Source organism: Onychomys torridus, chromosome 15 (assembly GCF_903995425.1).
Source record: "Onychomys torridus chromosome 15, mOncTor1.1, whole genome shotgun sequence".
NCBI classification, from domain to species: domain Eukaryota; kingdom Metazoa; phylum Chordata; class Mammalia; order Rodentia; family Cricetidae; genus Onychomys; species Onychomys torridus.
This window is the reverse complement of record NC_050457.1, coordinates 2854216-2880115: the sequence shown is the minus strand read 5'-3', so window position 1 is coordinate 2880115 and position 25900 is coordinate 2854216. Positions and strand designations below refer to the sequence as shown.

Here is a 25900-nt window from a genome sequence, read left to right as displayed (position 1 = left end):
TATGGTGGGTGTATGATACCTTTTCCAACAACTCAGGTATAAAGGTTATTTTATCCCAAACTTAAAAAGATTTTCAACAAATATTTCCCTGAAGAATAATGGAATCCTGGGTACTCTGCTTAAAAATACTGCCCCGTATAATGACTGTCAGTCATCTCATTTCAAACAACCAGCTAAAGAATGTACCTTTCTATGCAATTCAATTAGGAGTTTTCAGTTAGATAGCAGAGTAGAATGCTCAAAGTTGAAATGTATAAACTACGTCAAATTTATGTCTATTAATTTATATGACTTGCCAACTAGAGAAAACTGTTCCCTGATTCTTTCACTGGAGTGAAGGATTTTACTATGCAAAGATAAGTCATAATCTCCCAAAAAATCATTCAATATTCTAGTTAGATATTCAAGAGTAACTAATATGCTTCCTGTGATTCTATAAACACTGTGAAGTAAATTATACATATGCATATATGTATGTATAATATATATAGCACTTACGTTCATTAAAAGCATATTCAAATCCTTCCAGTGTATCAGGAAAATCAAGAGGTGGTTCGTCCTTTTTCATGAGTTCATCCAAATCGATCCTAGACAGCAAATCTAGAAAAGAAGTGACAGAAATTTATATGAAACTTACCTAGATTCATTGTGCACAGAGAATACAACTGAAGACTGCATTTTAAATTGCTTTAAAGTATTCCTTTATTCTACTAGATTAGTTTTATGTTATTTTAACTGATAGTGCTATTAAAATTTAAGTTCTAAAAATGCTATATTTTGATCTAACACAGTATCAAAACAAGTACTTCCAAATTATAATCCCCCAAGAAATCACAACACGGACTCTCAAAATAATCTACTAAATGATTAACTTTTCCCCCTTCAAAACAGCTATTTGAGCCGGGCGGTAGTGGCGCACGCCTGTAATCCCAGCACTTGGGAGGCAGAGGCAGGTGGATCTCTATGAGTTCAAGGCCAGCCTGGTCTACCAAGTGAGATCCAGGAAAGGCACAAAGCTACACAGAGAAACCCTGTCTCAAAAAAAACAAAACAAACAAACAAACAAAAAAACCAGCTATTTGTTTGTAACTCATTAACCTTAGTCTACAGTTTCAAAGTTTCAGAATGAATGTGACATTTCAATGGCCACTAAATTTTACATATAAATGAGCTATGGTTTGCGAATAAAAGAACATATTGTAAACACAAAACGGATATCATTATATATTAACCCATTTTATGAGAAATATTAAAATGAGGCATGTTGACTAGAAATGCATGGTTGATACTAAAACTGTTTCTATTCTTTTCAATACTGAATTTCACAAATCAAGAAAGGTGACCAGGCAAATGTGGTGGGGCATGCCTCTAATCCCTGCACTACGAAGGTACTAGGGAGTCTGAGGCAAGCCTGGTCTGTATAGTGAGTTCTAGGCCAGCCAAGACTACTCAAGGAAACTTTTGTCTCAAATCAAACAAAACCAACTGCTGCTTTCTAAAATAAGCCAAATATTCAAACTTTGTTTCTGGAATCATTTTCTATTGATGGAAAACCTGAAAGATGGTACAGAGTGTCTGTCTCCCCTTAGCCCAATTTCCCCTAAAGACAGCACGTTACATCACCACAGTTCGTCCCCAAAACACTGCACTAAAACTGTTCAAGTATTTTGTCAGAGATGACTACAGTCACTACCATATGTCAAGGAGACTATGACATGTATAGAATCACTGATGATATGACTCTTCATCAGCTGGATGAGGTGCTGTTTGCCAGGCTTCTCCTCTACAGTGTCAGTTTTTCCTTCACATGGCCCGTCTCTAGAAGTGACTGAATCCCACCAACTTTTAGGTGAAAGCAAAAGAGTCATGTTCTATCTCCTGAAGTAAGGAACACTGGCACACATCACTGGTCATCCTCTACATTAGCACACATCACTGATCATCCTCTACACGGGCACACATCACTGGTCATCTCTACACGGGCACACATCACTGGTCATCTCTACACTGGCACACATCACTGGTCATCTCTACACTGGCACACATCACTGGTCATCCTCTACACTGGCACACATCACTAGTCATCCTCTACATTAGCACACATCACTGGTCATCCTCTACATTAGCACACATCACTGGTCATCTCTACACTGGCACACATCACTGGTCATCTCTACACTGGCACACATCACTGGTCATCTCTACACTGGCACACATCACTGGTCATCTCTACACGGGCACACATCACTGGTCATCCTCTACACTGGCACACATCACTGGTCATCTCTACACGGGCACACATCACTGGTCATCTCTACACGGGCACACATCACTGGTCATCCTCTACATTAGCACACATCACTGGTCATCTCTACACTGGCACACATCACTGGTCATCTCTACACTGGCACACATCACTGGTCATCTCTACACTGGCACACATCACTGGTCATCTCTACACTGGCACACATCACTGGTCATCCTCTACACGGGCACACATCACTGGTCATCCTCTACACGGGCACACATCACTGGTCATCTCTATACGGGCACACATCACTGGTCATCTCTACACGGGCACACATCACTGGTCATCTCTACACGGGCACACATCACTGGTCATCTCTACACTGGCACACATCACTGGTCATCCTCTACATTAGCACGCATCACTGATCATCCTCTACACGGGCACACATCACTGGTCATCTCTACACGGGCACACATCACTGGTCATCTCTACACGGGCACACATCACTGGTCATCCTCTACACTGGCACACATCACTGGTCAGTTTTCTGTGTTTACGTCAGCCTTACTTTCTCCCTTTTCACAACTATTCCAGCATTTGTTAATATCACTACATATAAGTAACAATCCAACACCACAACATTTATTTGGTTTCTTAAATAGTATGCTCTTTGACATGACTGCATCTTCGTGGTTTTGAACCATTTTAAGAGACCATCTTCCTTTCCTATTGTTACTAGGCATACCACACTTATTTTGGATCTTCTCTGCTCCAACCCTAAAATATTTTGCCAACAGAGTATTTAATGATACCTTGGATCTGGGCACACTGCCTCAGAAGTTTGAGACAGAAGGATCAGGAGTTCAAGAACAACCCAGGCTGCACAATAATCAATAAAAGTTGTGGAAACCCTAGCTAGATATACAGCACAAACTAGCCTAGAATTCAAAAGGCCCTAGAATCCACTGTCCGTAAAAATAACAATAGCAAAACAACAATAAACAAATTAGAATAAACTGCAGTAATGTCATGAACTCTAACAATGTAGACCACTGATGCATAAATTCTACAAGTGTGCAAAAACAATGCCAGACATTAATAATATGGAAAATTGTGTGCCAGACAGATGTTAGACATGGCAACTCTATTATCTGCTTATGAGAATTAATTTTATGTGTCAATCTATGAGTGCCAGGTGTTTGATCAAACACTATTCTAAACATTACCATAAAGATATTTTTAGATGTATCTTTTTGGGTTTTTTTCATTTTTCATGACAAGGTTTCTCTGTGTAACATCCCTGGCTGACTTAGAACTCGATTTATAGACCAGGCTGGCCTTAAACTCACAGAGATCTACCTACCTCTGCCTCCCAAATGCTGGGATTAAAGGCGGGAGCCACAGCCACCTGGTTAGATGTATCCTTTTAATCCATTAATTTGGGATCAATAATGTAAGTGAACTATATCCAATAAATTGAAGGCTTTCTTGTGAACTCAGATTCAAGACTGTATTATCCACTTTTACCTGAACTTTAAGCTACCCTGCTGCCCTACACTCTCATTCTGTTCCCTTCTCCCAATCTCTCTCCCTCCCCAATTCATTCTCCTCACTTCCCTCCATGTAATACACATGTACATATGCACATATATGTACACATACATACTGAGTCATCACTATATCACTTCAAATACAGACCCCATATGTACCAGCCCATACCATAAACAACAAGTATGGAGTAGGCTATACCATAAAGATTTGTTTATATACATTCTGAAGTTCACAAAACCATGGAACTGCCTAACAACACATTTCCTGGTTTTTAGTGACACATAACTCTGTGGGTATAATTCTATTCCTTTTGCTTCTCTGGAAAACCTTGACTAAATTGTTCCTCAATTTTTATAACTCTAAAATTGCTCTAAAAGTCAACTCTTCTATAAAAAAAAAAAAAAAAAAAGAAGGAGCAAGTCAAGTGAAAGCAGGAAAAAAAGCACAAGCCAAATGGAGAACAGATGGTACACCAGTACAATAAAAGGAAATAATATACACAGTTACAGACACATAAATAAATGTCCTAAACACCCCAAATAAAAAGCAATTTCACAACAAAATGCAAGAGTTACATATATGATAGCTATACATAAAGACAAAGAAAATTAAAAGTAAAGGGACTAGAAACAGTAACACATAAACACTAATCGAAATTTAATTTATAGTTGCCATATTACTACTAAAAAGGCACACTCCAAGGAGGTAAAAATCCAAGCACATAAGAGAACCAGAGACGATGTATGTCATAATGAGGAAGGGTAAGTGTGTAACAATCTTAAATGTGTCTGTACCAAGTGAAAATGCTCAAAGAAACAAGCAGAATGAACTAAACAACTAGAAAGACAAAAGTCCACAGTGAAAGCTGGAGGTTTCACCACCTTTCCATATTACTGAGCAGAGTTAGAACACAGAAAACAGATAAAGGCATCAATTCGACCTAATTTACTTTTACATAATCCACTAAATAGTCATTTAACATCTTTTTATGCTTCAAGTATTCATTATTTATTTTGACTAAATTTTAAATTAAAATATAATAAAATACACATTTTTCCCTATCTTCCCTCCAACCTCTCCTATGCCCCTCCCTCTAACCCTTTCCATCCCACTCTCTCACTCCCTGTCTCTTTCTTGTTGTGGTTACATATATCAATACATAAATATATAAATACATGTGAGCCACTTAGTATGGCTTGTGTGCACAGGATTTCATGGCTAACCACTTGGTACTGGATAGCCAATTAAGAAGCTCATCTCTGGGAAATGCTAATTTACCCTCTCTCAGCAGTCACCGGGAACTCAGTCAACTACCTGGGGCTAGTGGGGTCATAAATCTTAGACATGAACTTACTACCTCCACCTTCCTAGACCCAACTGCATTCTTTTTGTTGTTGTTGTTGTTGTTTTGTGGGTTTTTTTTTTTTTTTTTTTTTTTTTTTTGGTTTTTCGAGACAGGGTTTCTCTTTGTAGCTTTGCACCTTTCCTGGAACTCACTTGGTAGCCCAGGCTGACCTCGAACTCACAGAGATCTGCCTGCCTCTGCCTCCAGAGTGCTGGGATTAGTCGTGCGCCACCACCGCCCGGCCCCAACTGCATTCTAAACCTTACACCCACAGATAAGTGTAGCTCTCATCCATCATCAAAGAGGCTTCTCTTACAGAACACCACAACAGGCCATAATGCAAAGATCAATAGATCATGTGGAGCCCAGCAATAAAGGACAGAACTGCAATACAGCTCCTGCACCTACAGCTCAAGGAATGTCCAGGAAAAGGGGCAAAGAGATTCTAAGAGCCAGAGGACCAGAGAGACTGCTATGACATTATGTCTCCCAGAAATGACAGGAAAACTTCATTCACAAAACCTCAACAGTATGGCTGCCTAGACAAGACCTGAACCACAATCTAATGAATAGGCATGCTTTGGGTAATTCAATACCTCTGTAAAGGCACAAAAACAGTCAAAAAAAAAAAAAAAAAGCTGATATTCCAGGCCATAAAATAAGCCCGATGAATTTTAAAGAATTGAAATCATATAAACCAAGTCTTCAACCACAATAACAATAATCTAAAATTCAATGAAGGAAATCTCTTGCAAAGATATCCATTTGTGAGCTGGACATGATAGTGCACTCCTTTAATTCCAACAGAAGCAGAGGCAGGGGAACTCTTTGTGAGTTCAAGGGCAGCTGGTTTACATAATAAGATCCAAGCCAGCAGGGCTATACAGTGAGACCCTGAGTCAAACAAACAAACAAACAAACAAGCAATAAATAAACTGTTACTTTTTTTTTTTAAATTTTTACGTACTTGGTGTGGGAGACAGGAAGGAGGTAGGAAGGGAGAGAACAAGAAAAAAGGACTTCTGGGAAGGTAGGGAAGTATAAGAGAGCACACCAACAGAGGCAAGTGTGCAGGGGTCAGAGGACAACTCTCTCAAGTAGTTCTCTCCTGCCACCTTGTGGGATCCAAATAAATAGGCCTGTGTATAAGCAACTCTACTTATTGACCATCCCATGAGCCACCCCTGTGAACTACATCTGGAATTGACTAAAAACCCTGTGAAAGATTTTTTTTTTTTAATTAAAACATTTGAAGTGGGAAGACCCGCCTTTAATCCAGATCTTTTGAGGTGGGTAGGTCAACATTTAATGTGGGCCACATCCTCTGGTGGCCACCTATAATAGGGACATTGAAGAAGGAAGATTTTGCTTTGCCTGCTAGCCCTTGCTCTCACTGTCAAGTCCACTCCTTCACTGGCATTAGAACCTACTTCTTCGGGATTCTCGTGTATACTGAAGACCAGCTGAGGTCTCCAGACCCGTGGAACAACTACTAGATTCTGGGATTTTCTGTTGGTAGACAGCCATTGTTAGACTAGTTGGACCATGACTAGTAAGTCACAAATATAAGACAGATAGGATGTCTTCTTTAATACTGTAACTGTAATTCTTGCTTGATAATTGTTTTGTTATCTAAAATTTTACTATATAAAAGTTAAAACCTTGCTTTTTGAAAAAAAGAAAAGGAGAAGTGCTGTGGGATGTTCTGTATGTCAAATGTGTTGCTCTGATTGGTTAAAATAAAGTGCTGATTGGCCAGTAGCCAGGCAGGAAGGATAGGGTAGGCGGAACAAGGAGGAGGAGAATTCTGTAAAGTGAAGGCTGGGGCAGGGAGATACTGTGAGCGGCCGCCATGACAAGAAAGAGAAAAGGTACTGGTAAGCCATAAGCCACGTGGCAAAGTATAGATTAATAGAAGTGGGCTAAATATAAGAGTAAGAGCTAGACAATGGTAGGTCTGAGCTAATGGCCAAGCAGTTTACATAATATGAATATCTGTGTGTTTGTTTTATAAGTGGGTTGTTGGACTAACAGGGCCTGGCAGGGGCTGGAAAGAAGCTCTCCAACTACATCCTGTACTATCACAAAATATCTGAAATGACTTAAAGGAGAAAACGGTTATTTTAGATCACAGTTCCAATGTCTCAGTTGACAGTGTTGGCCCAGTGCTCTGGGGGCAGAGTATACAAAGCAAAAGCAGAAAGCAGAAGAAGCTATTTTCCTCATGGTTGGCAAGAAGCAAATAAGAGACCTGAGTCTTACAATCTCCTTCTGGAAACACCACACAATGACTAAAACCTTCCTGTAGGGTCTGCCTCTTATTATTAATGTTTCCATATTCCAATAATGTAAAACTGGAAACCAAATCTTTGACACATGGGCTTAGGAGAACACTTCAAATCCAAACTAGCAAAAATCTGCTTGACTTGGATCCATAATATGCAGCCTCACATTAAAAAGCTTACTGGATAACCAACTTGGGGGCAAGGGACTCCCCTGGAAAACACCATTTTTCCCACTCCCAGCCCATAGTTCTTGTCTAGGGTTGAGGTCCCAGGAGCTTTGTTCCTTCCAAGTCAGCATGCTCCTTGATGTCCTTCTTTTTTGGGGTCTTGTAGACAATGTCACCCATCAGGGTCTTGTTGAGGCAGGTATTTTGCAGATCCTCATAGATGTAGCCTCTCTGACAATTCTAGGAGACACAATCTCACAGCAAACTTCCTGTGGCTCTTAGAATCTTTCTGCCTCTACTTCTGCAATGATCCCTGATAAGATGGTGCAAAAATGTGTAGTAAATATATCACTGGGAATGATCAGCCCTGGGATCACATACACACAGATAACATGACACAGACTGAATAGGCTGTATTTATGTATTTAGGGGTGTGTGTGTGTGTGTGTGTGTGTGTGTGTGTGTGTGTGTGTGTGTGTAAAACAAAAAAGAAAATGAAGGGGTTAAGCTCTCCCACTTTCACAACTGAATTCGGTTCCAGTTCTCTGAGAACAAACAGGTGTCTTTGCCAACAAAGGACCATTTATCTATAAGACCCTCACATTCAGGGTCGAGGGAGAGAACAAGAGGGTCTAAGTCAGCCTCACAGTGTCTCAAGGACAAATCCAGCAGCCCCTTCTGAGTCACATCCCAGCTTGTGCAGATGTGTACAAAAGTGATAAGACTAACCCTCAGCCATAATAAAAGTATATTAATATAATTGTTGCTTCTTTAACCAATCATATTCAAGATGACCTAACTGACCCTGAAACTCCTCTTAGCTATGTTTAAAAGGAGCCTGACGCTTATCTCAGGGTCGTGGCTATTTTGTACAGGTGTCAACCCATGCATGCTGGAATATTAAATGTTCTTTGTTCTTGCAGACTATTTGAGTCCGGGGTCTTCATTCAGCGTTTCCTCAGACCCTACAAAAAGTAGGCCATGAATTTAACCAAGCACAGGAGGTGTGCTTGGAAGCAATCGGAGGGGAAAAAAATGAAAGAGGGGGAAATGATGTAATTATATTAGAATTTTAAAAAGTAAAAAAAAAAAAAAAAGTATTATAAATGAGTAAAGACTACTAGCAGACAATTTTTTTTTTTTTTAAGGTTTTTCGAGACAGGGTTTCTCTGTGTAGCTTTGGCACCTGCCCTGGAACTCACTCTGTAGCCCAGGCTGGCCTCAAACTCACAGGGATCCGCCTGCCTCTGCCTCCTGGGTGCTGGGATTAAAGACATGTGCCACCACCGCCTGGCGACAAAAATTTCTTGATCAAAGTCTTCATCAATAAGGCTGAGAATAGCAGCAAGTAAAGTCATTGAATTTAAATCAAGGTTATTATAAATAATGATAATAAATTAGCAGTAATGTTACGAGTGTCCAGGAAGCATCACCACTAAGTGCAGGCATTCTGGCAGTAAGAGTGGAGGAGGAGTAAACCAAAGTTGATTCGCATAAACAAAGAGGGTCGGTCAGAGAACATATTTCCAGAAGTCCAGAAGAAGTTGAACAAATGGATAATAGATGAGAGACAAACCATAATCCCATAAAACTGGAAAAAGGAAAACGTAATCTTTAAGTGAAGAATTCACTACAAAGCTATCTTCATTGCCATCCCCAAGCAATGACAAAACAAAAGCCTTCCTTTGATGACAGCAATCACTCACCATCTTCACTACTGCCAATATTACAGTAAATTAAGTTAGACTTTCACACACAGAGACCATACTGTGTATGTGTGCACCTGCGTGGTGGGCAAGAGATGCCACAAGTATGTGGAGGTCAAAGGACAACTTTCAGGACTTCTCTGCTTCTACCATATCCAACCCAGGAGTTGACTTCATGCCATAACACTTGACAGAAAGCTGCCTCTGCCCTCTGAAGCATGTCACTGACCTTAAGTTAAACTTTCCCTCCAGAGTATTCTGCCAGATCTTCAGGTTTCTCCACCACTTTTCATCCCAGTCATAGACTCTGTTGAATTTTTTCAAACATTTACACTGTTATCCAGTCTATCTTCCACAATCACCCACCTGCCACCAAGCTCTGGGAACATCTCAGAAGAAAAACGTAAGAGCTGGTAGAGAGGAGCACTGTGAAATGCCATCTTCTGGACATGGCATGGTTTTCACAAACATGAACTCATACCAGCTGTGGTTACCTGCACAAGACTGACATAAGACCAAGCCAGCAAAATTTCCTGAACAGAAGGAGATGATTCTCCAGGCCGAGCCCACTAGTGAGGAGCTATAGGCAGTTGATAGCTATCAGGAGAGGGAGAATCATTTTTCTCTGAGGGTGTGGCTACTGGGCTTTCCAAACTGCACATACATGTGCATATAGGCAGCACTGATTAGATTTAGTGGGCTGTCACAAACCAAACATAATTAAGTGCTGTGGAATGTCTTTCTGTATACTGTAATATGTGTTGCTCTGATTGGTTGATAAATAAAGCTTCATTGGCCTATGGCAAGGCAGCTTAGAGGCAGGCAGAAAATCCAAGGAGAGACACTGCAAGCCACCACCAGGAGAAGCAAGATGTGAAAGTACCTGTAAGCCATGGCCATGTGGCAACTTAGAGATGAACAGAAATGGGTTAAGTTATAAGAGCTAGCTAGTGAGAATCCTGCCATAGGCCATGCAATTGGTAATTAATATTAAGCCTCTGAATGATTATTTTACAAGCAGCTGAAGGACCATGCAGCCAGGTGGTATTCTTCCAACTACAATGAAGAGAGGAAGTTACGAGGGAGAGGTCTGGGGGACCATGCAGCCAGGTGGTATTCTTCCAACTACAATGAAGAGAGGAAGTTACGAGGGAGAGGTCTGGGGAAGAGTTCATGAACATTTGAAGGGGAAGTAGGGGGTGTAGATGATAGTTCATTATATACATTATAAAATTAAGAAACTTCATATTCTCAAGTACCTTCCATTCATTAAAAATTAAACTATCTTCAGGTGTGCATTCTTTCCATGTAAGATTAATATCCTACAATGAACAAGACAATGATCACCATCCACTGTTCACTGCCTGGTAGTGAAGAAATTCAAAAGTAAAACTGCTTTCTATTCTAGGGGTATAGATGATTTGCAGGCTTTGAAGTTTGCTCTAAAATTTACCTTATAATGCATATCCTTATTTATTTTCTAATTCAGTTAGGCCTTGAATAGCATGAGTCTTGGGGGCACCGATCTGCCAGCACAGTAGAAAATCTTAGTACAGCTTTTTTTTTTTTAATTATTTAAAATTTGTTAATGCGAGGTTGGGGATTTAGCTCAGTGGTAGAGTGCTTGCCTAGCAAGCGCAAGGTCCTGGGTTCGATCCTCAACTCCACAAAAAAAAAAAAAAAAAAAAAAAAAAAATTGTTAATACGAAATTACCATTTGTTTGCTTTTTTGAAAAAAATCAAATTATAAATTTTCCTTACTAACTAAAAAGGAAGTTCTTAGCCAGGGATGATGGTACAAACCTATAATCCCAGCATTCAACAAGCTGAAGCAAGTTCTAGGTTATCCTGAACTACACATTGAGTTTAAACCAACCCTGAGCAACTTAGTAGGACCCATCATAGATAGATAGATGGATGGATGGATGGATGGATGGATGGATGGATGGATGGATAGATAAAACAATACCTACAATAACAGGGCACAGTGGTACACACTACCTTTAATACAAGCACTGGGGAGGTAGAGGTAGTAGGTATCATGGGTCATCCTTAATTGCTTCTCAACCTTTTATATAAGATCAAGTATAATATCAAGGGCATCCATAGTGACATAGCAAGTTTAAGGACAGCCTGACTGAGAATTAAGATTCTATCTTAAAAAGAAAAGCAGTTCTTAAAAAATATCAACTTGCCCAGATATGAACTAATTTTCATATTTTAAAGACATTGATAATAAACCAGGCTCAAAACAAAAAGAGATTTTAAAAAATCATCATCATCATTGCTAAAAGGAGACATCTTTGGGTCAAAATAATAAAAACTCCATGCTGTACAGATAACAACAGACATTTTAATTAAGTCATTGCACAAAATAAAAAAGCACTGAAGTCTTCAACACCAATCATCAGTTCATTTCTGATTCCTAGAACCGTATTCATTTCTTGTTCCAAGACTTGAGGGCTGCATGGCAAGTTTTCACTCAGCCCTACCCTGCTCAGCCTGAAGGGACAAAGTCTAAATGGATGGACTGACTGACTGTATTTGTTTTGGTGTTCTCTATTTTTTAAAAACTCAGGAAAACAGGTCTAGGGAGAGAGTTCCCTTGTTAAAGTGCTTGACGTAGCAGTGTGAGGGAGGACTCAGGTTCACACACACATCTGGATTGCAGCACTGGGGACAGAGACACCAGCCAAGCTTCATTTGCCACCAGCCCAATGAATCAAAAAGTTCCAAATTCAGTGAAGGACCTTGTCTTGAAAAAACCTAGGTGTAGAGTAATTGTACAGAATATTCAACATCAACCTTTGGCCTCCATACATGCACACACCTACATGAACATACATATATACTACACACACAAAACCACATGCCTTAAAGTGAAACTGTGATGACACTGATGCTGGCCACTGACTTTCATAAGTGGGACCCTGGTCTGAAATCGAACAAGCATCATCTGAGATGAGCCTCCAAGGCATTCTTGGATGCCTTTGTTTCCCTAGTTCTCCCACTCTGCTAATTCTATAAATGGCTCCTCTATGGCAGGCACCACATCTATAACTGTCACAGCTTACTACTTATCGACTGCCCCACTGGAACTCCTTCAGAGCATGGAACATTTGTGGCCTCTATACTTTTTTTTTTTTTTTTGATAAAATCACAAGCTCTCTACATCCTACACTGTAAAGGTACTTCCAGACATTATTCTTTACAACAATATGATGCATAAATATACCTTTTTGATATCACTCTTTTCTATTAAAGCATATGGGTTTCTTACATTGAATCATTTTGCTATTCCCCAAATCTTGTTTATGTGACCTACATGTTCCAAATGCTGACAATGTGGAGATTGGCCTGCATGGGCTACTGCCTGTGCCACTGTCCATGGTGGTAACCTATCTTATCTGTGTTATATGTATTACATGCATTGAAAAGCATTCAGGAAACACTGAGAATCACGCCTAAAAACTTACAAAATATACTGAAACCCAACAGACCACCGAGATGAGCTAAATTACAAGGCATTGTAAGTAGACACTTGAAACACTTGAATTCATCACAATGGTAACAGTACAGTATAAACAAAACTTTTGTGGTAGTACAGTGGGAACAATAGCGAATTTTATGACATGATTTACGTGTCTGTACTTGTTTACATTTTTCTTGATACAAACTCGTACCATGTATACCCTGTACTTACATGCATAGGTTCTGATAAATTTCAATATTTGATAACATATTTTGATATATTTTATGGAAGTAAATGATAAAGTAAATTATCAAAATATATTCTGTGCAATTATGATAAACCTAACTTTTAAAAAATGTTTCTATCATTATACATAATCTCTGAAAAGATTTTCAAATTGTCTCAAATAACAAAACAAAAACCTAACATATAAATAAAGCAACCGAGGTTCAAAACCATGTTGTCCTAAGGTAAACTGTATCACCAATATGAAGCTATCATTACTCTGCATAATCCTATATATAATAAACATTGTTATTCCTATTGTTGGGCAAAAGGAAAAGTCTAAATTAGAATCCAGATAGTTCTATCTCCACGGTCTACCTCTGCTCCTTTAACATTATGATACTGCCCCCCTCAAATCAACCTGTGCTCATACACTGCCTGGGAGATTACAATTTAGAGCCACAACTTTGAAAATCAAATGTTCACATCAAGGAAGATAGGAACACAATCTATTTAGATGGAAGCCCAACATAACCATCTAGGTAAGATCTAGTCACTCCTCTTCTGGGTGGCTCTAAAGGTTAAGCTGCCCAGGGTAAGTCCTTAGACCTCTCTTTTCTAGCCCCACTATTATCCCAGGTGATCTCAACTAGGACTACAACATTAAATATTATTTCTGTAGGAATAATTTCATATCTACATATGGCAGCAAATTATGTTGCCTCTTAACATCAGTGTATGAATTGTTTATTATCCCCTTGTTGCAAACCTAATCCAAGCCATCACTCCTTTCTGGCTGAGAAGACTCTCTGAAAACTCAAGTCAAAAATCACCTTGGTCATTTTGTTTTCTGTAGGTAAGCACTAGTTCCACTACTCCCTGGACCATCCCCTCTAAAGAAGAGATCAAGATGATGGAAAGTGAGCTAGAAAACATGCTGCTTTATTCCACATCTGCCTGAGACTGTCTTTGTAAAAGACAGGCCAAGATAGCTGCACTCACTGCTATGACCAAATACCTGACAGAAACCTCAGGAAGAAAGGAGTGTTTGGGCTCATAGTTTTAGGAAATTTCAGCCCATCACAGTCAGGAAGGCACAGAGGAACGGCCCAGTCCACCATGAGAGTGAGCTATTCACACAGAAGCCGAGCAGAGAAATAAGAGTAAGCCATAACCAGGAGTAGGAACAGCACTTAATACCATCCTTAGTGACCTTCTTCCACCAGAAGAGCCTGCCTCCTAAAGGCTCCAAAGTCTTCAAAACAACAACATGAGCTGTGGGAGACATTTAAAATTTTAAGCATAACAGCAGACATACAAACTGGGTGATAAACTTCCTCTAGAGATAAAATTATATTAGACAGTAGAATTGAAACACAAAGAAACATCTAAAACTCAGAATTCCCCAACACTGAGAAAAATTCCTTGTGAGGTATTAATATGGAATGGCTTGCACAAAATATCCTCAGTCCCAGTTAACATAATAACAGAAGACAGGAAGGCCAGATTATGTAGCACTCCACTCGGCAAAATATGGTAAAGATACTGATCTTGAATGATAAGTCTTGAAAGTGTTTGTTTTGCCATTAAATGATGACCTTAAGCAGGAAGAGCATTAAGAAGTCTTATATCTATGAAATACTGAGTCTATAATGTATCGCAGGCATTGTAATGGTTACTGTAAGCAATATAAGTACTTGCAAATAGCTTAGGCACTGACATTCTTACTTCACAGCTGAAAAGGACCTAAGTATTTCTACACTTTCACTGTGAATAGTAAAATTTGCTTGGAAAAAGTAATTGAAGTCTGTACCTTTCAATGCTGTCGTCTTTTCTTTTTCATCTGGACCTCCCTGCAGGATCTGTGCCATGTTTATCCAAATTGGTAAGAAAATTAAAGAGCTCAAGGAAATAGACATCACTCTTCAGAAAACAGTCTAAAATGAATGAAAGCAATAAATTAAGCTCTACCCAAAGCCTATCTATTCTATGAAAGCTTCTGAGCTCCTACAAGAGAAAGAGAATAACTTCCTACCTTGACTTGCCATTCTACTTTGTGGATGCCCACACCTCAAAACTTATTATTTGCCTGCTTCAATTGATAGTATTTATGTGTCATCTGATTTGGCTAATAGTTTACACCTCTCTGCTGTTGTTATAGCAAGAACATCACCAACACAGTCTTAAATCTATAGATAACCCATAAGCTTGCTCAACTAAACTTAGCTCCTTATCGGCCAATGGTATTTGCTGGTGCATGTGCCTGTGTGCTTGTCTGAGACACACTTTGTCTATGTAGCCCAGGCTAGCCTAGACTGCATAATCCTTTTTCCTCAGTTACGATCATCTCATATTTTAAGTCTTCAGGTAATTTTGAAAGTGTGAGATTAAATATAAACTGCAAGCATGTGCCACGTAGAAGGTCTGAGTGTTCTCATCTAACATGCAAATAGTTTCGAAGGAAAAAATACATAAATATATAAAACAACTACAAATGGCCTAAAGTTTAATTAAAATTTTACCTTTAAGGGAAACAATTAGAAACTTTTAAAAAGAAACTATGCTTACTTCACAGCCTGAAAGCTATGTTCTACAAATGGCACCTCAGTAAATAGTACACTATAAAGTTAGGATTTATTAAAATCTAATTCTGCGGGGCTGCAGAGATGGCTCAGAAGATAAGAGCACTGATTGCTCTTCCAGAGGTCCTGAGTTCAATTCCCAGCAACCACCTGGTGGCTCACAACCATCTGTAATGAGATCTGGTGCCCTCTTCTGGCCTGCAGTCATGCATGCTGTATACATAATAAATAAATAAATCTTTTTAAAAAAATCTAATTCTGCTCCACTCTAACCAAAGGCATTAAAACTATAGTTGGCCTTTTTGCAGGCTGCTCATGAGCAAGAGTGAAAACAACTAATACTAAAGTTTGAAAGAAAAGGCTACAACATATACAATGGAAATACTTAAATTTAGACCATACATAAAAATTACATCAATGCCAGGCATGGTAGTGCATGTCCACAATCCTAGAAATTACACTGAGAAAGATGGATTACAATTTGAGCCAGCCTGAGATACAATGCAAGACTCCATCTCGAAAACTGGGAGCAAACAAGAAAAAGAAGCCCTCACTGGTAAGTCAAATGAATGAAAGCTTGGTACCCACTCAGTGACACTTCTGGAGGAGAATTATGAGTCCTGGACTGGGCTCTGATTAGGATGTCAAGCTCTCAGCTACTGCTCCAATGCCAAGTCTGTTTCCCAACAAGATGATCATGGACTAACCCTCTAAAATTATAAGCAAGCACCCAATTAAATTCTTTTTTTTTTTTTTTTTTTTTTTTTTTTGGTTTTTCGAGACAGGGTTTCTCTGTGTAGCTTTGCGCCTTTCCTGGAACTCGCTCTGTAGACCAGGCTGGCCTCGAACTCACAGAGATCCACCTGCCTCTGCCTCCCGAGTGCTGGGATTACAGGTGTGCGCCACCACCGCCCAGCTCCACTTAAATTCTTTAAGTGCTGCCTTGGTTATAGCGTCTCTTCACAGCAACAGAACAGTAACTAAGCACACTCCCCCATCAATCACTAATTAAGAAAATGTCCTACAGGCTTGCCTATAGCCAGATCTTATTTCTCAACGGGGTCCCTCATCTCAGATGGCCCTATCTTGTGTCAAACTGACATCAAATTAGCCAGCACAATCACTAAGTCATTATTCATTAGCTACAAATTATCTGATACTGTAACAGAACAATTATATAACTATTTCACTGTAGCTTTATTAATAAGGAATATGTTTTGATGCAAAGGTCACATTTAATATTCACATTTTAAAAAATATATCTGTTTATTTTATGTGTGTGTACCTGAGTGTAGGTATGTGCATCGTATACATCCAAGAGTCTGGGGAGGTCAGAAGAGGAATTAGATGCCCTACATCCGGAGTTCCACGACCTCTGTAACAGCAGCAAGTGCTCTTAATACTAAGCCATCTCTCCAAACTAAATTCTCATGCTAAAGAATCCCTTTCTTGCTGGGCAGTGGTGGCGCACGCCTGTAATCCCAGCACTCAGAAGGCAGAGGCAGGTGGATCTCTGTGAGTTCAAGGCAAGCCTGGTCTACAGAGCTATTTCAGGACAGGCTCCAAAAGCTATAGAGAAACCCTGTCTCGGGGGAAAAAAAAAAAAAAAAAGAATCCCTTTCTTGATTCTCATGATTAAATAGCGACCAATAATCACTATCCTTGATTTTATAGGAAACAGCCTAAAATTCAGAGCATGTTATTATTGTGATGATGACCTATGAACTAGAGGGTTATTCACTTCTACATGTAACCTTAACTCTTACAGTAGCATACAAAGCAAGTAAGCATGAAGTAAAGGCAACTTGTCTATCACTCTCGTGTCCTTTTTTAGACTTTATCCTCCTGAGTTATTGTCCATGGCTGTAGCACAGCTGGTGAAGCTAAATTATAAATTCTCAATTTAATTTTCCTAACAGAAATTCAGAGTTATAACCTGCATGACCACAGATAAACATTACTAAAAATGCAGCCAGCAAGGCATTTGGTACATGTGATATATATTAATTTGTGTACTCAACATAGTTTATTTGGCATTGTCTGATGGAGGTTAGGTTCTAGGGAATGAAGTAGTGGCAGGTTTTCATTGATGTGAACTGGGACACGGTTCACAAGCTGCACACTTGATGACTACTGCTGTCTAAATGTGGTCTCCTAGAAATGGCCGCAGTGCAAACTGTGCTCCAACACCTCACTTTGCACTTTCATTCTGTGAACTACACAAAGCAATTGTCCCATCGGTTTCCTTTCTATGATTCCAGCAGGGGTCCACTACAGTGGAAAATATAGAAGAAAGCTATAAACAACTTGCCATGTATAATCTTTATACAATCAGCATTTCAAACACAGAACAGTAGAACATTTACTTGCTGTTAGCTCAAAATATGGTATGAGCACATATAAAATGTACAAAAAGACACTGAATGGCCTATTTTTCCACATTCGTTTGGTCTTAAACAGGTATTAAATACAAACTAGGTACAGTTAATACTTCCCTCATATCCTGAATACACAGATGAACATACAAAATATGGTCCAGAACAAACCAACTTGAGTTAATGCTCTTAGAACACTGGGCCTGGTCTGAACTGAGCCTGGCCACAAAGAATCTATACTCAGTAAGTCAAGCTCTGGAAACTTACTGGCAAAGTATGAAGAACTAAAGACTTAGAGAGATTACAATTAAAAAGTAATGTGGCACTTAGTAAAGGATAGCTCAAACTAATGCTAAGCAGCTTCTAATTCCAAAGCTATAATGAGAAAATGTGCATGTTTTGGGGTGTATATGGTGAGCATGTCTGAACATTCATCTGGGCACTGAGGAAGAAGCTGAATGATGAAGACATCAGTCTGTAACAGACACAGAAGGCACACGGTGTCTTTTTGGTACACAGGAAATTCAGTTTCTACAAGAAATGCAATTATGATCAGATAAAAGTTTACATCATAATAGGAACACCTAATTCAAGTCATCTAAAATAATTCCTTTCTTTCCTTGTATGGCGATGTAATAGATTCAGGTGAGAAATCTAGGTTTTGAATCTTTGTTCAACTATTTACTAGCTAGTGAACTGCCATGAAAAAATGTACATAGACTTATTTTACAAAACCTAAATCCCTTTAGAAACACTAGTAATTCATATAAAACCAGAAACAAAGCCCATGTGTGTAGTCCTAGGACTTGGAAGACTGACAAGGGAGGTTCATTAGTTCAAGGCCAAGCTGGGATACATATTAAGACTATATTTGAAAAAAATCAGAAATAATGGAGATCCCAGCAACTTGTGCTCAGAATTCCAAGATACTAAAAGTACTTTCATTTGTACCACTGTACAAATGAAAAGGTAATATGTATCACTTATATGCACACCATAAACAAAAAATAAGATACCACAATAAGCAGCTTTGTGTTCACTTGAATTGCTAAGATTATAATGAAAAAAACATAATAAATGCAAACTAAATTTGACAGTAATTCACTTATTTTACAACCCTTCCAACCCTTTGTATTAGTTTGCTTCTCTGTTACTGTGATCAAACCCTGACCAACATTGAATGAGGAAAGAAAGACCTTACTTCATCTTACAAATCCAACCCATCACTGAGGAAGTCAGGACAAGAACTCAAGGCAGGAGCCTTGGGGCAGAAAGTGAAGCAAAGACAATGTAGGAATGCTTTATACTGGCTTACTTTTATTATTATTATCATTATTATTTACTATTATTATTGAAAATAGATTTTTTTCTCTTAAAATATATTCTGATTATGATTCCCCTCCCTCTACTCCTTCAGTTCCTCCCCATTTCCCTCTTCTATCCAGAACTACCATCTTTCTGTCTATCATTAAAAAACAAACAGGTTTCTAAAGGAATATAATATAATATAATATAATATAATACAATATAATACAATATAATAATAAAAATAAACAGAATAGTACAAAACAAATAAAAAGAAGAAAAATAGTCCCAAACAGGTACAAGGAACAGATATAGACACAAAGACCCATGCATTAGCACACACAAGAATCCCATTAAAAGCACAAAACTGGAAGCCATAATATATATGCAATGGATGTGAAGAGGGAGGGAGGGGGAGAGAGAGAGAGAGAGAGAGAGAGAGAGAGAGAGAGAGAGAGAGAGATATTAAAGACAGGACAGAGAGAAAGACAGAGAGAGAGAGAGAGAGAGAGAGAGAGAGAGAGAGAGAGAGAGAGAAAGGCCTAACATGACATTATGTGCCAAGGAACCTCCAAAGATGCCGGTGAGTTTATTTTCTGTTGACCATCTACTGCTGCACATAAGCTGCTCTGCACAAAGTGAGAGAAAGGCCCTATTACTGAAGACCACACCCTATTACTGAAGACCACACCCTATTACTGAAGACCACACCCACACCTACACAACTCATTGAACACAAAGAAGTTAGAGCCACTTGGGCTAGTAATCTTGGTACTACAAAGTACTCTGCGGGCTATCAAAAGGAGACACATAAACACCAACACAATCTCTAACCCTTTGGATCTACATGATGTCCTACCTGTAAGATACACTAGTCCAATGGGGGCACATGGCTTGTGGGAGCAAGCTACCAATATCTGATTTGACTTAAGGCCCATTCCACAAGATGAAACCCATACCTGATGTTGCTTGGGTAATCAAGAACCTAGAACTAGATATCCCAGAGACCTTGAGTAAAACCAAATAATACTGTTCTGATAAAGGAATATAGCAATAAAATTATTTTAATGGTATTCTGCTGTACTCATAGATAAGTGCCTTGCTCACCCATCACCAGATAAACTTCCTCCTGAAGCAGATGAGAACAAATAGAGAGACTCACTGCCAGACAACATGCAGAGAGTGAGAGATATTGAAATACTCAGCCCTAAGCCAGGCAGTGGTGGCGCACGCCTTTAATCCCAGGACTTGGGAGGCAGAGCCAGGCAGATCTCTGTGAGTTCAAGGCCAGCCTGGACTACAGAGTGAGTTCCAGGAAAGGCGCAAAACTACACAGAGAAATCCTGGTGGCGCATGCCTGTAATCCCAACACTTGGGAGGCAGAGGCAGGTGGATCTCTGTGAGTTCAAGGCCAGCCTGGTCTACAGAGCTAGTCCAGGACAGGCTCCAAAACTACAAAGAAACCCTGTCTCGAAAAACAAAAGAAAAAAGAAAGAAAGGAAGGAAGGGAGGGAGGGAAGGAGGGAGGGAGGGAGGGAGAGAGGAAGGAAGGAAGGAAGGAAGGAAGGAAGGAAGAAAAAAGAAATACTCAGCCCTATATTTAGACACCTATTGGATGTCTCCAGCAAACCCCTCCCCTCAGTGCTCATGGAACACTGTGAAAGAGGTGGCTTGCTTTTTTTATACAACCCAAGACCACCTGCCCAGGTGCAGCACTGACCGGTAGGGTAGAGGCCCTCTCATATCAACCACTAATCAAGAAAATACACCACAGGAATGCCCAAAGCCAATCCAATGGTGGCAATTGTCGCTCTTCCTCAGTGACTGCTGACAAAAACAAGTACAACATTATTAATAAGTGTACCTACACAAAGACCAATTATGTGCATTCAACCTCTACTTAAAGTTTTACACACAGAAGATTATTGTTCCCACAATAACCACAAGATCATCAATTCCTCTTATACCTGTTAGCTCTACAAATGGCAAGGGCAAAAAAAGACCTATCTTATAGATGTCAAAAATACTTGACATCAAGAAGTAAATTAACCTTACAAAAGAATCCTAGATATTAAAGAGGAGACAGGCTTCTAACTCTTGTAACATTTGTCTAACATTTGTCTATTCTACCAATCTGATAAGCTCAGGTACTTTACCAGAGTAACAATTCCAATATCCTTTATGTAGAAGGCTCATATACTCATACACTAATTTCTATTAGTAGTAGTATTAAAATTTGGAGTTTGGGGGAAGTCAGATGTAATTACCTAAAGTTGTCAACTAAAACTGTCTCATTATCTTCAGTGTGCTATGTGGCATTAAGATTGACTCCACACTGTTCCCCAAAATGCTTTGACAAATCAAAAAATCAAAAAGAACAAGCTACAAGTTAAGGAATACCAAACAAAATGATTCTAAATGAAAACAGTATCACATTGCTGTATCTTTATCATAGTTCTCAAAATTAGAAGTAAACTGGTAGATTACACATTTTATCTACAAAAAGAAAAAAACTCAACAGAAAAGACTAGAAAACTACAGAGTTCTATATGGAAATGCTACATATGAAATTAAGAAAGTGAATACAAGGCCGGGCTGCGGTGGACATCACTCTGTATAAATAAAGTGCTGATTGGCTAGTAGCCAGGCAGGAAGGATAGGGTAGGCGGGACAAGGAAGAGGAGAAGGCTGGGAACAGGAAGGCTGGGAGGAGACAATGCCAGCCGCTGCCATGAGAAACAACATGTAAAGACACCGGTAAGCCACAAGCCATGTGGCAAAGTATAGACTAACAGAAATGGGCTAAATATAAGAGTAAGAGCTAGACAATGGTAGGCCTGAGCTAATGGCCAAGCAGTTTAAATAATATAAGTGTCTATATGATTATTTTATACATGGGTTGTGGGACCGCAGGGGCTTGGTGGAACCTGGAGAAAAGCTCTCCAACTACACCGGCCAGCGGTGGCGCACGCCTTTAATCCCAGCACTCAGGAGGCAGAGCCAGGCGGATCTCTGTGAGTTCGAGGCCAGCCTGGTCTATAGAGCAAGATCCAGGACAGGCACCAAAACTACACAGTGAAACCCTGCCGGGGGGAGGGGGGAGGGGAAGCAGAAAATACGAACTAAGATAATTCTCAGTTTTGAAGACTATCCAAAGAACAATTTGGTAGACAGTTTATTTTCACACAAATGGAAAGTTACAGTTAGGTACAAACTAAATCTCAGGTAGAATATACCATCCTCATAAATGTAGAAAACCCAAGTATGTCAAACAGCTATCACTGTCATACATGTCAAATGTGCTTGTCAATACTTCAGATGTAAACAATAAACTATAAATAATAATATAAAGGTATATAACTTCAGTCTAAATCAAGCAAGCATAAGCAATCATCAGATTGTAAAATAGGCAGCCCCATTAAATAGCAATATTAACATAGCCAAAAGGCCCATATCAAATGTTTTAACCCCCTGAGTGTGTTCACTGACAACTCTACGAAACTTGTTGAACTTGAGCTCCAACTTACATTTTAAAATATGATATGAATATGGCATTCACTAGATGAATTATCAAATAGTATTTTATGAGAATCCACTGCACAGATGCCAGCCATACAGCCAGCCAAGTGTCTCTTACCATCTATTGTCCCAAGAGTTGACCTCAGGTGCAAAGCAATGCATGACTCAACTTCAGTCCTTCCCCTATCATTTGGTGACTGAGCCAATAGCAATAGGACAGCCTAGCCAGTTTGCTCTTATATAGGACAAATCTAATGGGCAATATTGTTCCAGAACCTGGCAGAAGTTTTATCAGTTCTGTATGCAAATTAAACACTTCTCTAAAACCAAACTCCTCCATTCTCTCACAAATGCTAGCATTCTAGAGGTCAAATCTGGGCCTAACACACATTTAGTAAACACTCAACAACAATGCTAGACCTTTAATGCCAATGCTGATAATTAATACACATTTTCATCACTAAATTTTGTCTCTGAATCTGTTTCTGGAAAGCCCAAGCTCTGACAAATGCACAAAGCCATAAGAGATAAAAATGCAGAGTTCAGAGTGCCCAGTTCCAATGGATAGATCTACAAAACACTCCCACATGTAAGGCTCAGGGAACATCGGGAAAGAAGAGGGCAGAAAGTCTATAAGAGCCAGAGGATCGAGGAGTTTGCTGTGATTGAGTCTCCTAGTAGTCTCAGAAGCTATATCCATAAAGTCTCACCAAAATGACTGCCTAAACATGAGCTGAACAAAGACATTATCAACAGACACACCAAGTGGGTGGGCGAAAGCACAGGTGGCCTCAACCCTGCACAAAGAACGGCAGAGCTACGGAGCACTGAGGGTGGAACAAACAGGCTTCCCCAGGAAGAGCACATCGACTGGTTATCCAATACCAATGGTCAATCCTGGAAACAGAGATTCACGTGACATTATGCAGATGGAAAAGACTGTATTTAGGAAGATATATGTATGCACATACTCAACTACATATGTAATAAAGATGAATTAAAAAGAGGTCATAAATTTAAAACAGAGCAAGGAGGGGTAAATGGCAGGACTTGAAGGGAGGAAAGGGAAGGGGGAAATGATGTCATTACATTATAATCTCAAAAATAAGAAGTATCTTTAACATTTAAAAAACTAGGTGAAGCACATAAGTGTTACAGATTGTTAACAACATTTTGAATTCTGAATAAATTAGTGTATTAGGGTATCTACTGTAAAGATGAAACACTGTGGCTAAAAAGCAAATTGGGGAGAAAAGGGTTTATTTGGCTTACACTTCCGCATTGCTGGTCATCCCTGAAGGAAGTCAGGACAGGAACTCAAACAGGGCAGGGACCTGGAGGTAGGAGCTGATGCAGAGGTGATGAAGGAGTGTTGGTTACTGGCTTAGAGAGAGGGGGAGAGAGAGACAGAGACAGAGAGAGAGACAGAGACAGAGAGAGAATTGCTGGGGAATGAAGGAGGACCTCACACATATATGTAAATACTATCACTGAACTACATGCCTGGCCTAACAATATATTTCTTAAAGACAGAAAAGCACTAACGTAAAAAGAATAGTGTCATTTTAGCGTCACTGTCTTTATAATGTGTTCTTTGGAGTGTGTGTTTGCTTTCTCTAAGAGTAACACTGTAAGTCCAGTGTCAGCTATTTATTCAGAAATCTGGAGCTCTTGCTAGGGATCTACTCTAGAAGACACAGTTAAAAAGAACACAGATAGTTATTAAGAAAACCTCATAGTAGCCATATATGACTAAATTATTGTTATCAAAATACAACCAATTCTTTGCCTGAACAAAAATAGAGAAATTTTCAGTAAAAATGTATTACCTCAGAGGTTTTTAACAGCTGCAAAAACAAAAAGACAAACTTTAAATATTTCTTAAAATTTGAATTAAAAATTAAAACTTAAACCTTATAATAAAGCATTTTAAATATATATACTTCTTAAAGTATCAGCTTTCATTCATGGCTCTGTTTTCTTTGATTGGTATTCTTCCACCATGTCTACAAAAGTAAAATAAACAATATCTTTCCTTTGAAAATACCCAAATGACTGAAAATTTTACAATCTGGGATCAGGAACAGTTCTAAGCAACTGGTGAATGAAAGATGAGGACTAAGGACTCGCTTAGAATCTGTTCCACTGTCTGCTCAAGGATGGGTTAATCTCCTTACAAGAGAACATTTTCACAAACAATCACCAGTCTATTGACAGGATGTGAAAACAGCCTGTGATCCTGAGAAAATAAAAACAAGGTGAAAGAGGAAGTGCTGTGGAGGCAGCACTGGAGGCGGGGCTTGCTGTTAGAATGAAAGAAAATAAACAAACATGGTACTCAGTGCTCTGTCAGAACACAGAACTTTATTAAATAATTTCTATTTGCTGAAATAACATATGCTGAAAATACTGCTTTTTCTCATGAGAGATAAATATTCTCTTACTGAAAACCACAACTCAACTAACTGCCCTTCTTTGATAAGCAAAATGCCACTAATAAAATTATACAGCTACCTGTACTACCAAAGACTCAGCATTAGTCTTGGTCTTAGCATATAGCTCTAGAGCTTATACTTGATACTAATCAGCCTATATTTTGTTTGTTTGAAATATTATGCATTAATTTTGCTCAAGACCACAGACATTGTTTTCTACACTTTCTCAGTATAGTGCTTGAAATCTTAACTAGAGCAATAAGGCAAGAGAAAGAAAGAATTAAGTAAAAGGAATACCATTGGGAAGGAAGTCATCAAATTATCTGTATTTGCAGACAACTTGACTCTGTAGTTAAAGATACTAAAGACTCTACCAGACAGAAACTCATAGTTCTAACAAACACTTGCAGCAGAGTAGCAAGATGCAGGGTCACACTCAGCAACCTGGACCTTTCCAACACTTCTGAAACCCAGCCCTACACACACACACACACACACACACACACTTGAGAAGAAAATCCCATTCACAACAGTTAAATAAGAAAATTGAGCAAAGAGGTGAAACAAGTCTAGGACGAAATCGTTGAAGTCTGACAAAAGAGAAAGCACTCCAAAACCAAAAGTCCTCTCAGGCTGTGGATCGCCAGCGCTGCTGTATGAAAATGGCTGTCACCAAAGCCAA

At 39.2% G+C, this 25900-nt stretch overlaps 1 protein-coding gene across 9 annotated transcripts in view; it reads right to left on the bottom strand.

The window, feature by feature from the left end:
• Positions 1-25900, bottom strand: part of Fam172a (family with sequence similarity 172 member A) — a 430744-nt gene that overhangs the window by 383093 nt on the left and 21751 nt on the right. For 6 of the 9 annotated variants that reach the window (XM_036206787.1, XM_036206793.1, XM_036206785.1 and 3 more), the window contains exons 2-3: positions 14816-14939; positions 499-600 (exon numbers count right to left, since the gene is read on the bottom strand). In XM_036206787.1, the coding sequence (XP_036062680.1) occupies positions 499-600; positions 14816-14921 (208 nt within the window). In that variant the 5' untranslated portion in view covers positions 14922-14939. The remainder of the gene's footprint in view (positions 1-498; positions 601-14815; positions 14940-25900) is intronic. The other 3 variants (XM_036206790.1, XM_036206794.1, XM_036206788.1) reach the window with 1 other exon arrangement.